This window comes from Melopsittacus undulatus, chromosome 12 (genome assembly GCF_012275295.1).
Source record: "Melopsittacus undulatus isolate bMelUnd1 chromosome 12, bMelUnd1.mat.Z, whole genome shotgun sequence".
Taxonomy (NCBI): domain Eukaryota; kingdom Metazoa; phylum Chordata; class Aves; order Psittaciformes; family Psittaculidae; genus Melopsittacus; species Melopsittacus undulatus.
In genome coordinates, this window is record NC_047538.1 from 14885191 (window position 1) to 14898193 (window position 13003).

The 13003-nt window shown below is 41.6% G+C and overlaps 1 protein-coding gene across 8 annotated transcripts in view; it reads right to left on the minus strand.

Moving 5' to 3' along the window:
* Positions 1-3123: 3123 nt before the first annotated feature.
* Positions 3124-13003, minus strand: part of ARVCF (ARVCF delta catenin family member) — a 278579-nt gene continuing 268699 nt past the window's right edge. For 7 of the 8 annotated variants that reach the window (XM_034068130.1, XM_034068129.1, XM_031047772.2 and 4 more), the window contains 3 exons: positions 11235-11326; positions 9766-9879; positions 3124-8354 (listed from right to left, as the gene is read on the minus strand). In XM_034068130.1, coding sequence (XP_033924021.1) covers positions 9778-9879; positions 11235-11326 — 194 coding nt within the window. In that variant the 3' untranslated portion in view covers positions 3124-8354; positions 9766-9777. The remainder of the gene's footprint in view (positions 8355-9765; positions 9880-11234; positions 11327-13003) is intronic. The other variant, XM_034068128.1, reaches the window with a different exon arrangement.

Sequence of the window (13003 nt, forward strand, 5' to 3'; positions counted from 1 at the left end):
TTATGAGAGTTTCCTCAACAATTTAATCTCTGTCACACTGAGAAAAAACAAGATTTACTATACCGGATTAGATTATGCAGAGGTAGCCCCTTGTGATTCTGTTGTGCTGTCCTGTGTAGGAGCAAACTCTGAGCTCCAACACTTCCATCTTACACTGTGAATAAGTTGATTTATTCTGTAAGCTTGCTCAGCACCATGTCCTCTTAGTGTCCAGGCTCAACTCAAAGTCATTGGGCCAAAGTCCTTCAGGAGGTTCTAAAGAATTTGTACAAAACTTGCAAAAGAAAGTAACCATCAAGCAGACTGACATACACAAGTTTCCAGAGCATACTGGGAAATCTGGATACATACAGTTGATGGGCATTCTTTTATGTACACCTAAGGGCATGACTCCAAAGAATCCTCTTTTGTTTCTAGCTTTAAACACAGTTGCACCTAAACAGACACTCCTGCCAGAGCAGGGCACTTCACACCTACTCATGAACAAACCCAAGTCTCAAATACATAAAGGATGTGAAAAGAGTAAATGGGTAGAATGTTCTCTGCTTTACAAGGGAGGATCAGAAAAATACCTTCCTACTGCTAGTTAATGGACAAAATTAATGTCCAAGAGACTATCAAGAAAATCAGGGAGGCAGGGAACCTGTTGAATTAGCACGGATATTTCAAGAGATGCACTAGGGCATAATGCGTGTGTAATATATGTGCAAATACGACAGTCACCTTTTTGTATAAAAGAGGTATTTTAATGCATTAGAAAGTATCTCCCACACGGCAAATTGTGAAAATAACGACAGTGTGTGTATCATGAGATTATTTACCAAATTCCACATCAAGAACATTTTTTCCACTTGACCACACTTCTGAAATGCCTTTAATTACTGGTGGCAAGGAATGAAAAGGAAAAAGCCTGACTCAGTTTGCATGACTGACAACTAGAAAAAAAGGCTTTTGGTCAGCTGAGCAAATATGATCTGGAGTCACTGACACATAAATGTGAAACCTCCCTGGGAGAACAGTTACTTTACAGAATAAAGTAATGCTTTGAACTCTGGCAGAACCAAAAGGTGAGGACTGGATCTTTCAATTCAAATATATTCTAAAAACCTGCTGAGTGTTACTGCAACATCAGCCTATTGCAATTAGAAGACACAACCTGTTCTTTCACAAATTGGGTATGCCACTGTGCATCTGGAAGCATGTATTTAAAGAGCACCCACTGAGAGGGTACCACAAATAGAAAGCTCCCAATGGAAAGAACTCCCTTAAAACACCACGTTGCCTTAATCAAATTCTCACAACAAGTCACAAATGGTTGACCCCACCAAATACTGGTAATTCTATTCTCCAAATGACAGCTACTCTCTAGGGTCTCTTCATGACTTGGGCAACACCTGAAAGAGAGGCCTGGTTTCTGCAAGAGCCTTTTTGTTACCTCAGAGGGACATGGTGTTGTCTTCCAAAATATACATAATGCAGTGATGCATGCTTACTTGGTTGAGCAGTCAATCAATTAGGGATTAATTATAAGGTATCTTATGAATAACAGCTAACTACATTTGCTGTGCATGGACATCAAACATGGTAAAAGTTTTAATCTTTGCCTCTGGCTCTGCAGGTAACGATCCCATTATAAAACAACTTCCCATTGCAAAAAACGCCTCTGTCACCTTGTACCAGAATGAGATTCTGCTGTTGCTGTGCTTCAGCTGCACAGAGACCTTCACAGTAAAACACTGGGGAAGAGACCTCTGTGGACAGAATATTCCCCCAAGACACTGCTGAAACCTGGAACAGATGAGGGCTGTGATATTTCTTACCCGTTGTTACCAGGTTAACCTTTCAACCTGCAGAACTCACTGTTTCCATGTGCCTAACCTGTGATAAGCTGGAAATGAAATCACTTTGACAACTACAAAAGGTCAGTTGTAGAAACAACATATTTGTTTTAGCTTAGTACCTTACCTACAGCATCTGTTTTTCACTCCTGTATTAGTGTATCCATAAAGAAATAAACAGATTCCTCATTGCAGCACAACACTGATAATACCGAGGAGCACAATGCTAAGCCCAGAAGCCTCCAATCTTACCACAGCACTTGTGAAACAAAATCCTGCAGCTGCAAGAACAGAACCTGGAGATGATTTTACAGAACTGCTGAGGACATCTGAAAAGAAGAGGGAAGGCAAGCTTAAGATGACCTTTCAAGTGCTGTTTGCAAGCATTTGTGAGTAAACGGAACCTTACATTTCTGCTGTAGATGGTGCAATCAGCAATTGAACACATGGCACATTTTGTTACTAGCTTTCCACTCACAGAAAACCTGACCTCCACTCTACTTGTAAGACAGACACTATGCCAAGATTTACTGGGGTTTGCCATGCTTCACGTTGGCATGGCGGTCACTGTGATGTGTTTAGGTGCAGCCTCCCTACTGATCTTACCAACACAGATGAACGTGCCAGGGGAAGGCAGTCTGAAAAAGAATTAAGATCTGTCAGTAACCAGCTGTTACTTCAAACACATGGTTGACTTCTCAGTATCAGGATTTTTCTCCCCCACGTAGCAACAAATGTAAATTATTTGGCACATTCCAAATATAACCGTTTCTTATGTCAACCAAATGGCACACATCAATGCAATAAAGATTTTCTGTTATTCTTACACTTACATTTATGAGCATACTTACACATATTTCAAAATACAAAATATTTGTAAAGTTACATGGATTTTATGACTGAATTAGGAAAGGTCACTAACTTCCCAAATGGAAAAGCCATCAGAAAGCTAGGCTTGTGGTCCCAAATGTGCAGGCCTTTGAGTGGTGATGCAGATGTCTTTCCCACAGAAGTAGTACAGCATATTAAAAAGGACAAAACCACCATGATCAACAGTTCAGGGTCATGCTGCAACTCCAGCATATGGCAATGAATCAAAATTTTTTCAGCTATAGTAAGTTTGGAGGCTATTCCAATTACCCTCACTACCACTGACCTTTTACTAACACCGAGTACACTGAACTGAACTAGGGTTCAATAATCCCCTGCCACAGAAATCTGCTGTTCCAAAGCCAAAGAACATTTGAGGTACCTGACATAACAGAAAGATAACCAATGGCACATGTATTCTTTCCAGGCATGGTTTATTGAAAACACACCAAATTGTTATCCTACATACCTGGTTCTAACAAGCATTCTACTTGTCTGCATTATGGAAAGATCCTATAATAATAATACATTCTGTCACGGTAACATTTGTTCTATGAAAAGCATAATCCACCTTTTTAATTTTTCCTCTTCATACTTGTAAAATCAAACCATTCTAAGTGTTTCAGTTTATAGTACAGTGTAAATACAATGCAAAATCCCACCAGTCTAAACTACAGAGAGAATGTTGAGCAGTATTACAGAAAACACATTGTTGATTTTTTTTATTCTCCTACCATGAAAATTTTAAGGCACATGATAGTTACAAACACATTAGCTACTAATTACCAGTAAGCTTCTTAGTCTAGTTATTTTGTTTTTCTGAACAGTAAGAACCAGATTGGCAGGCCTTGTAGTATCTGCACTAGCTTCCTCCTCACCTTGGACTTCAGAACATCCTACCCTGATGTAAAACTTAAGACAGAACAAAAAGGTTCGTAACAGCTTCCCCTTAAATGCACTAGATTAGTTTTTGTACCAATAAACCAGAGAATTTCTCTGTCAAAGATAAGGAAACACCAGATTTTAGGGGTATCAAAACAAAGAAATTTTGCAAGGAACTACACCTATATAAACACCTTCAAAACCTGTGAGAGCACAACTCCATCCCAGCACAAAACTACTGGCTGAAGTTATTGGCACACTTGTCACTGAACAGGCAGTTGCACAGCAGCAGAGGCTTTAACCATTCTAATACACCCACTTGGCTTCTGCAGCTTTGCTTACTTGCAGGGTTTAACGTGCACCATTCACAGGTAGCTGAGCCCACATGCTCAACTTTAAGGCAAGCAACAAGGTAACTAACTCACCACCTTCAACCTCATGGAACTGCTCAAGGAGTGAAAACTGCTCTGCTAGCACGAGGCTTCCGTGCTAGAAAGAACTACTGAAAAGTTCTCAGAGCTGTCAAGAACTCACCAATCTGCTGTTACAAACATGCCACCCCCTGATGTGTCACAGTGAGGCAGTTCCTAGTCCCCAAGTCAGTCCCTTTTGTGATGTTTTGGCAACAGAGACAAGTTTTGCTTTCCTAATACAAATGCATTCAGAATCAGTATGTCTGAGTGCACAAGGGTAGAACTAGCACAGGCAGGTATTTTGCCCAGAAGACACTGAAGATCAGGACCTGTGGCTGCCCAAGCTGTTCTCTGGGGAGCATTTCAAGCTGGCAACACGAGTTGTCAAGTTACACTGATGGCTAAATTGCTACTTAACTCCATGACAGAAACAAAATGCCCTTAAGCCTTGCCTTTCCTCTCTCCTCCTCGGGTTCTGCAGACAGACAGACCAACCTGGGAAGCTGTAAGCACAATTGCTCAAGCACTCAACAACCAAACTTGATACTTCTCCAGGGGAATCTCGAGACACAGTGTTTTTTTTTTAAACCCCCACAGCTCAGTGAGGATGCTGGGAGATGTGCAAACCTTCCTGGGAGGAAAGTTCTGCAGTAACTGCACATCATCAGGAGTTTCCCTCTCCCCTGTGTTATCTCAGCCCTCAACTGGGCCATCATATATGCTCCTCCTCTTTAGCAGGAGGCTTTCAGCACCGCTGCTTTCTTTCACAACCATCCCTCCCACTAGAATTTCTGCAGGTAGAAATCTCTTCTTCCCCAGCCATTTGCAGGCAGGTTCCCTCCAGCTTTCACAGTGGATCCAACAGGAAAAGAGGAGGTCACATACCTGAGCCCTAAAAAGCACTGCCTGCCTTTTAGCAGGATACTCTAGACCCTACTGCAGCTTTAGTCACACACACTGCCACTTTCCCTTCTTTACATACAGTCCCTGCTGCCAAAATACAACAATTACAGGTTCATCCACCCACATCCCAGAACATCCCAGCTCAAACAGTCAAACACTAGCACCAACAAGGGAAGAGGTTAAGGGTAGGGGTAGGCACACATCCCACCACGAAGCTTGTGGCATTAAATCAAGGACATTAAATCACCAGCCCTGCTTCAAACTATCTTGCTCTGGACTTCAGCTGATGGGCTGGTAAGACAAGGAGATAGTGTCACATGCAAATCACCCCCACAATCCATTTTCCTTCCTCAACATCCAAACAACAGTTTGTTGAGAAGAAAAAAAGCCACAGTAATGTAAATGATGGGTTATTGCTACATACTGGGCAATTATTTGTTTTTGTAAGGCATGGGAGGGATGACGGTAAAATGTGTGATTCCCAGGGGAAGTCTTGGCCCACAGACTGCCTATTTGTCTTCCTACATCCTCTGCTTTTCTGCAACAGGCCATGTTGTCAGCTCACAACCACGCTGGCTGCCATAAACACTCACCCCCAGGAAAACAAAGAGTTTGCTACAATGACACTGGGCAGCCCATCTAACCTGACAGGGAACTCTGCCTGTCACAGGATACGGTGTAAATATAGAATGGATTTCTGGGGGAAAGTGGGATATGGTCTGAATTTGCCTCTCAAATACTCCTCAGTGTTTTCAGCCCACTAATGACAGATTCCAATCCAGATTTTGAGTGCCCCACTGAGAGCCATGTGATATCTGGGATAGGGGGTCATGGACATAATTGGCCCCAGTCACTTCACTTCCCCTTTCCTGCAATTTTCTCTGTTAACCTCTTGCTGGCTTTGAAGTATCTGTACAATAACTAAACCACAAAGTCTTAGCAGAGACTCCTTTCAGCAGTCAGGTCTTTATTTTAAGTGAACTTTTGCTCAGACTCCTTTGGTAAATATATGGTTTGAAGTAGATCAGGGACAGACTAACATCACGACCCTTCTCTTACACTGTTCTAGTCAGCTACAAAGCAGGTTCCATTGCTAATTACTGAATGTTTTTAAAAAAATCCTTTCATATACAAAAAGAATACACCAAGTACATAACCAAAAGTGATATAAAATTCTTCTGTGTAGCTTGGTTAAAAGGGTCTCCGCGTATTGGCAGAACAAGTATGAAAAGAGCACCATTGATATAATATACAGTCAGACTACTTATCTGGTTTCACTGCCACACTTCATGTCTACACATAGAGACACTGCCCTGACACAGATCATCACAGACGTATCTCTTTGCTTCCCTTGATCTGCTGAGCATCTTTGGCCCAATAGGACTCTCATGCAGCTGAAAAAACCAAATCTTTGCTACCTTAATTTGCTCCAAGCAACTTCACCTTCCCAGGATCCAGAAGTGATCACTGCAATGTACCTGGAAGATGAGGGTCAAAAAGGGAGGGTGTGAAGGAGCACACAGGTCATCCAAATCACTGACAGCTTCTGGCATCAGTCTTTTTCCCTGAATCAACATATGCTTCCCTCTCTTGCAAACTACTTTACATGGTTTTGTTAACCTATCCTCTGCACAACAATATATATATATAGATATATAGATTTTTATTTATTTATATATATGTATTCATGTCAAATTTTTAATATACTCAAGAAGATACAAAGCTCTTGGTACTTGCCTTTTTTTTTTTAGTTTTTAAACTTTTTTTACAAAAATTTTAGGTGTTTACTATTACAGTATATCTGGGAGGAGATGAGGTTGTTGGGTATTTCCCCTTTTTAATTACAAAGGAAACGGCAGGCACTGAAAACCGCAAGTGATGTTTGCTAGATTCAAAACTGTGCTTTCCAGTCACACCGTTTTTAGGAGCTTGTTTAAAACTAAATGTGGCAATCACAGAACAGTAGCAACCAAATAAAATCAGCAAAAGTCTTCTAATGCCAGTAGTGAGACATTTGCTTCCTATTCTCATCTGCTGCCCTCCCTTGACCAATGCCTGGAGAAAATCAGTGATCTGAAATAATTTAGTTCATGGTGTTACCAGGTACCATACATGCAGAATATGTTCTCATAAGGGGAAAATTCCCCCTCACAAATAGCAGGCCTTGGCATCTTTTAGGAGAGCCATTGCACATGGGTGGTTTTCACACCAAATGAAACATAAAATGTCAAAACAAAACCAAAGGGACACAGAAATAATGATGATATAAAAAACTGCCAAACCAGTTCCCTTTGTGGCAATTCTTCATCAGGATCTACAGCCCACAGCAATCATGGATCCAACAGTGACAAATTTACTATCAAATATAAGTGACAGACCCATCTAAAATTTATAGTGTCTTCAAAATGAGACACCCTACAAAAAATTCCTATTTCCTTCCACTGCGTTAACAGCTATGGCAAAAGAAATTGTTAATAATCACCAATGCAATACTGGTACATTTAAAATGTAAAAGCTCCTTACTGCAACCTTTGAGAAGATGAAAATCAAAAGCCAGCAAACTCCATTCTCAGCAGAGATTTCTGAACCAGGGACACTGAAACCTTCAATAAGCTGCTTTTCAATATGTGGAAATAAAAACAGAGCCATTACAGAATTCAAAAGGCAGAAGTACTGTACACCAGATTATAATGATAATATAGCACTGTGAATGATATAGCTTACTCTAAAAGCAGATTATACAGCTTGCATCAGTTTTGCCGTCCACTCTCCAGTTCATCTGACCAGTGTTTAATAGTTTTTGTTCTGCATTTTCTCCCTTTATTGAAATCCAATAAACCCACTCAACATTCCTGCACTTTCTGTGGAAACAATAACAGAAAACCTAAACATTTTTCCAAAAGCTTTTAAAAATGTTAGCTTCACAGTTCAAAACAAATCCCCCAAAACAAAAACCAAAACAATGACCCCCAAACCAGAAAAGTGCTATTATCTTCATGGCTACACCTATGATATTATTTCAGTCTCTCCTTCACTTGAGAAGCTGTCTTCTTTGCTGCCACATGAACTTCACTTGTCATACTTGGCACCATCCACACTAAGAGTCACCTAAGAATGCAGCCCACGAGATGGAAGCTTGGGTTCTCTTTTCTTCCTTGCTTTCTTCTTGCAGGAGTGGGAGGGAGGGGGAGGCGGTGGCTATTTCGGGTGGGAATGTAACTGAGTTAAAAAGCCAATTGTTTCGCTGTAAGGCATGGTGCTTCGGGGTTGGCAATGTTGTCAAGTCATTGTGTTTTCTCCCCGCATCCTCCCAGAACCTGCAGCCTGGTCAGTGATGCAGCGCCCTCCAAATCTGAATGGCAGTGGTGACTGATGAGATCCTCTGTGTCAATTCAATGTTTGTTTCTCCCCCTCAATTAAAAAAACAAACCGTGGTTGGACTTTAGCCCTGCAAAATAAAGTCAAAACTAATTAATACCAGCAAGTAACATGACCTTGGTGATCTCCTGTGGTATGACAGCAACTGGAAATGCCAACCTATCCCCAGTACATGGGCTCCTTAAAGGTTATGACTGAAAAAAATGAGCACAGTGTTTGTACCCCACCTGTAAGCCTTCACTGCTCAGAGGAGTTGCTGCAGGAGTGAAGTACACAGGCACTACTCACATACACTTATTGCAGCTCTTTGGCTGAGCCAACCAGGTTGCCTATGCAGTACTGACTAGCTATGGGAAGCCAACAGTGCCAGCTCTGCTCTGTGGCTATGTAAGAGCACCTGGCAATGCTGAAAGACTGCTCTGGGCAGGTGCTTCCAACCCAGAGCAGAAACAATCTGTAAACACTTCACAATTACACTAGAATCATAGAAGAAAGGGGGGGGTGTAGGGGTGTGTGTGTGGAAAATCCACCACTACAACACAAAACCACAGGGGTTTTCTCTCCCACTAATGCAGATGATTTCCATGTAAAATTTACGGGGGTGGATGATGCTCCATGTTTTGGAATTTGGGCCTTTAAAGGCCTATTGTCTACTCTGATGGGAAAGCTGCCCAGTGCCTTCCTGACAGTCACTAAGATTTTCCTTCAGCCATAACCAGGGGCACAAAACCTGCTGTTCCAAGCATAGCATCACATCTGATGGAGTGCCAGAAGGTATAACCGGGGTAAAGGGCTGTCTAGGAAGACAGCAGGAGACAGATTAGCAGTGGCAGGAGTGAAAAAAGTCCAGGGGCTATACTGAGGCACTTGGCACGTGGAAAAGGCAGAGAACAAGCAAGCAACAAAAAGGCACCTTTCTTTAGTGACAGGAAAAATAAACTAAAGAATTGAGAAGTGGGAGTTGTGGGTCATTGTTTATTGTGTGATCAAAATCATCTCCCCTTGCAAAGTAACTTGTGTAGAGCCAGCAGCTTTCCTGCAGTTGGGCAGGGCTGTGCAATTCATGGGAACCTCGGGGGACCATCCATAAATAGTCAAGGATATGCTTTTCCTTAAGTGTCAGGCTAATCCTTATAATGAGCATAGAGGGAAAAAAACATGGTTGGAAGCAGAACACAGTATTAAAAAATTCATTCCCTTGGCCTAACAGCAGAAATCTTTCACATTTCAGCTGACAACCAATCATTCGCAATATTAATTTTCTGCCTGGTTATTTGACAGGTTGTTTTTTAATCAACCAGTGGTGTTTGATTGCATTTCATTAAAGATACACTGAATAATACAAACACCACTTTTTTTTAACTGCATTTTCAATTGTCTGAAAGGACCCAGTTAGCAGTTAGCCTTGAGCTTCCACAGCGATACAGATCATGCACGAGACAAGTTAATCACTAGCACCAATTACCATTAAAAGGACCTACCATGCATGCAAATTAGACCCAGGAGTCAACAGGCTGGGGTTTAATGTCACGGGCATCCACCAGATTCACCGAAGCCCTGTTACTCCTGCTAATGTTTTTCCTATTTGTGTCATTCTGCAGCACAGGGTGAGGAGTTAAAGGCAAAACAGAGCGGATTAATCAAAACAAAACCACCAAACAAGTCAGCTTGTAAAGAAGCACAAGGGAAAATTAGTGGTAAAGGAAGAAACAAGATCAGCAAAGGCACAATACTGACACAAAAGCATCTGCAACAGCCAAAGGCTGCACCTTCCTGCTATCAAAATCCACAGTTCTTGGCCTCAGAGCCACAGTTATCCAATAGCTCACAAACCAGAGGACCCCACAGACACATTTCTGTTTCACGGCACAGGGAAAAGGATGGCAGCCCGTATCATTGGTGGGTCCACAGGCTGAATTCAGGTTACCCTCTGGCCTTACAACCAGGGAAGTTAATACAGGCAGACTGATGCAGCAGGACACCTTTGTAATTCATTATCTATAGAAATATTTTTCTCCAAATCACATCTTTACTTCCCTTGTCTCTAATAAAAGTGGGTTTTCCTTTCAATTTACTGAAATTTGTTTTCACTCAACATGAATCACTTGGATTTTCTGACCTTATCAGCAACATGCTGAAGGTTATTAGGGACAGCCTTCTATACGGTAACAACAGTGTTTCCTACTACTGACTCTTTTTTTCAACGAATCCTCCTCTTTCTCCTTGAAATTACTTCCCCAGAGGAAAACAGAAGCTTGTTTTGAGGCCAGGGAGAACTGATGGCCACGGCATCAATAAACTCTCTTTAAAAGGTCTACTGGAAAGCTATAGCAATGCAACAGAAATTACACAGCGCCTACACTAAGCCACAATTGCACACAACCCACAGGACAGAGCTTTGTGAAGTAAGATTCTTTTAATTAGAAAGTTGACCAAGTTTGTTTTATAAGACCACACATGACTATGCATGTCTCTCTCTCTATCTGCTTTGCTCATGCCCTTCAGGACTGTGAAGAAGTGTTGAAGAAAAGACTACTGTTTACCACCCTGCTGTACACACAGACACCCAAGTTCACACCTACTTCCTTTGGTGAAAACAATGAAGCAGTGTGACAATGCAAAGTGACTATTCTCGGAACAAAGTCTGAGGCACAGTTACACACTTTAGGACTAGGGAATGCTGTCTGTACAAGAGTGACAGACTAAACACTTTCTATTTTTACAATCTCATCCATTTACAAGAATACAGTGATTGCCTACATTTGCTCCCACGCTGGAAAGCAATGTTTTGGTTTTGTTTCTAGTTAGCCAAGGGCTGAGTTGCAAAATAAATTCCAAAGCCCCTTTACAGCCCCCTCGTGAGTAACTACCCCGTATTTCTTGCTGAGGACACCAGGCTTCCTTTCTCTTACAGGCACTAACTAGCATTCAGCAGTAACAGGAAGCTCACTTTTAAAGGTTCTTTCTCCGAGGCATCTCCTGTGTTATCACTGGTCTTGTATTTGCGCTCCTTGTCCCGGTGATCGATGGTGGAGTACCCATCTGAGGAGAAATAACATGACAGACATCAAGCACAAATAAGAGCAGAAACATAGCTGATGCAAGCAGAATTCTTCAGCAAAGAAGCAGGAAAATAAACCATCATAACCCAAAGATGCTGGCAGCCTGCTTTTTACATAAGCTCCAGCTCCAAAACTGAATTTTTACCAGCTAAAAACAAAACAGAAAAGCCCTTTTTTTATAGCACTGCCAGATGCTGCCATTCATAAGCAAGCAGCCCTGTTTTCATCCCAGCCTGCTGCACTTTTTAGTGAGCTCAAGGAAAGCAGCAAGTTGTCATCTCTATGCCCTATGGCTAATGAGCTCCAAATTCAGCCCAAATCTTGTGCTCCTTGCTTAGCAGCCTGATTAATTGGCTGTGCTCAGTCTCTGAAGGCTCTGCAGCATGCTCCCACTCTTCCTGAGCCTGACCACTACTAGCAGGACATGACAATGATTTAGAAGAGTCCCCTTCAGAGCCCTGAGAAAAAGGGCCTGTTGAATTGGAAGAAATCTTGATGCAAACCCTGCTGTGCTTGGACTGTCTTTCATTACAAAGCGGCACCTGTTGGTGATTTTTCTGCTGACAACTAAGAAACAATCTGAAAGCACCAGGAACACAAAGAAAAGTGTGAGAGGGTTTTCTAAAGCAATGGCTCTAATTATTTTAGAACCTTTGTTTTGAATCATGTCAGCCAATGCAGATCTTTATTTTCCTGATGCACCACATTTCCCTTATTATCAGTGACAAACAGATCCTCTTGAGTTCTGCTTTGACAGCTTTGTAATCTGGAGTAAATGACACTCAAATTTGTAGCTCCCTGCAGGCTTTGTCTTCCCCTATATAACTGAAGGTTCATTAATGTTTTCATGTCCTGACAAACTGGATTCTTAGAATACCACAGAAAGGTCTTACATAAACTCAAAATGCTCCTCTCAGTTTATTTCTTGCCTACAACAGGTCATTAAGAAAAAGTAAGTTATGTCTTTTGTGGGTTTCCCATGGCAAGAGGCACTGTTTGCACACATGACATGCACACCAACTGGGACCAAATGTAGCCACAGAGCAGGGCCCTACTTAATGATGCTTATGCTGGCCATGGCCAGGTTAGTTTAAAAAGGGCTTATTTTTCCTATGCACCTCATGAATCCAAGTGCACACAGACCTGCAGCAAGCACCTGAAGTAGCATCTATTTATGCATGTATGGATAGTAACAGATTATTTAACTGCACTGCCTAAAAATAACTGAAATATTTTAGAGTTACACATGTACACAAATCTTAAAGCATGAAAATAATTGCTACATAGAGCTTTATTAACAATTGTTGACAATGAAGATGCCTAACATTCTTGGCTATTCCTTTCAAACAAAAAAGAGAAAACCCAAAGGCTCCCAGCTGCAGCCAGCTACCCAGCCAGCAGCTGTGGAAGAATGCATGACCATTAATTCATGACAGACATGAATACTGCTGGGAAGTCATATCCTAATATAAAGATTCACCATTTATTTATGAGGAACTAGTTCACACAGAGACATATTTAAGTGATGGAAACATGCTGACTCCCCAAAGAAATCAAGCTTACCATAACTGAATGGTATCTTTTGACAATCTAGCATTAACCATGCTCCCAGTGATGTAACAGATCACTTTGCCTTTTTGTAGTGCCATTATTGTGG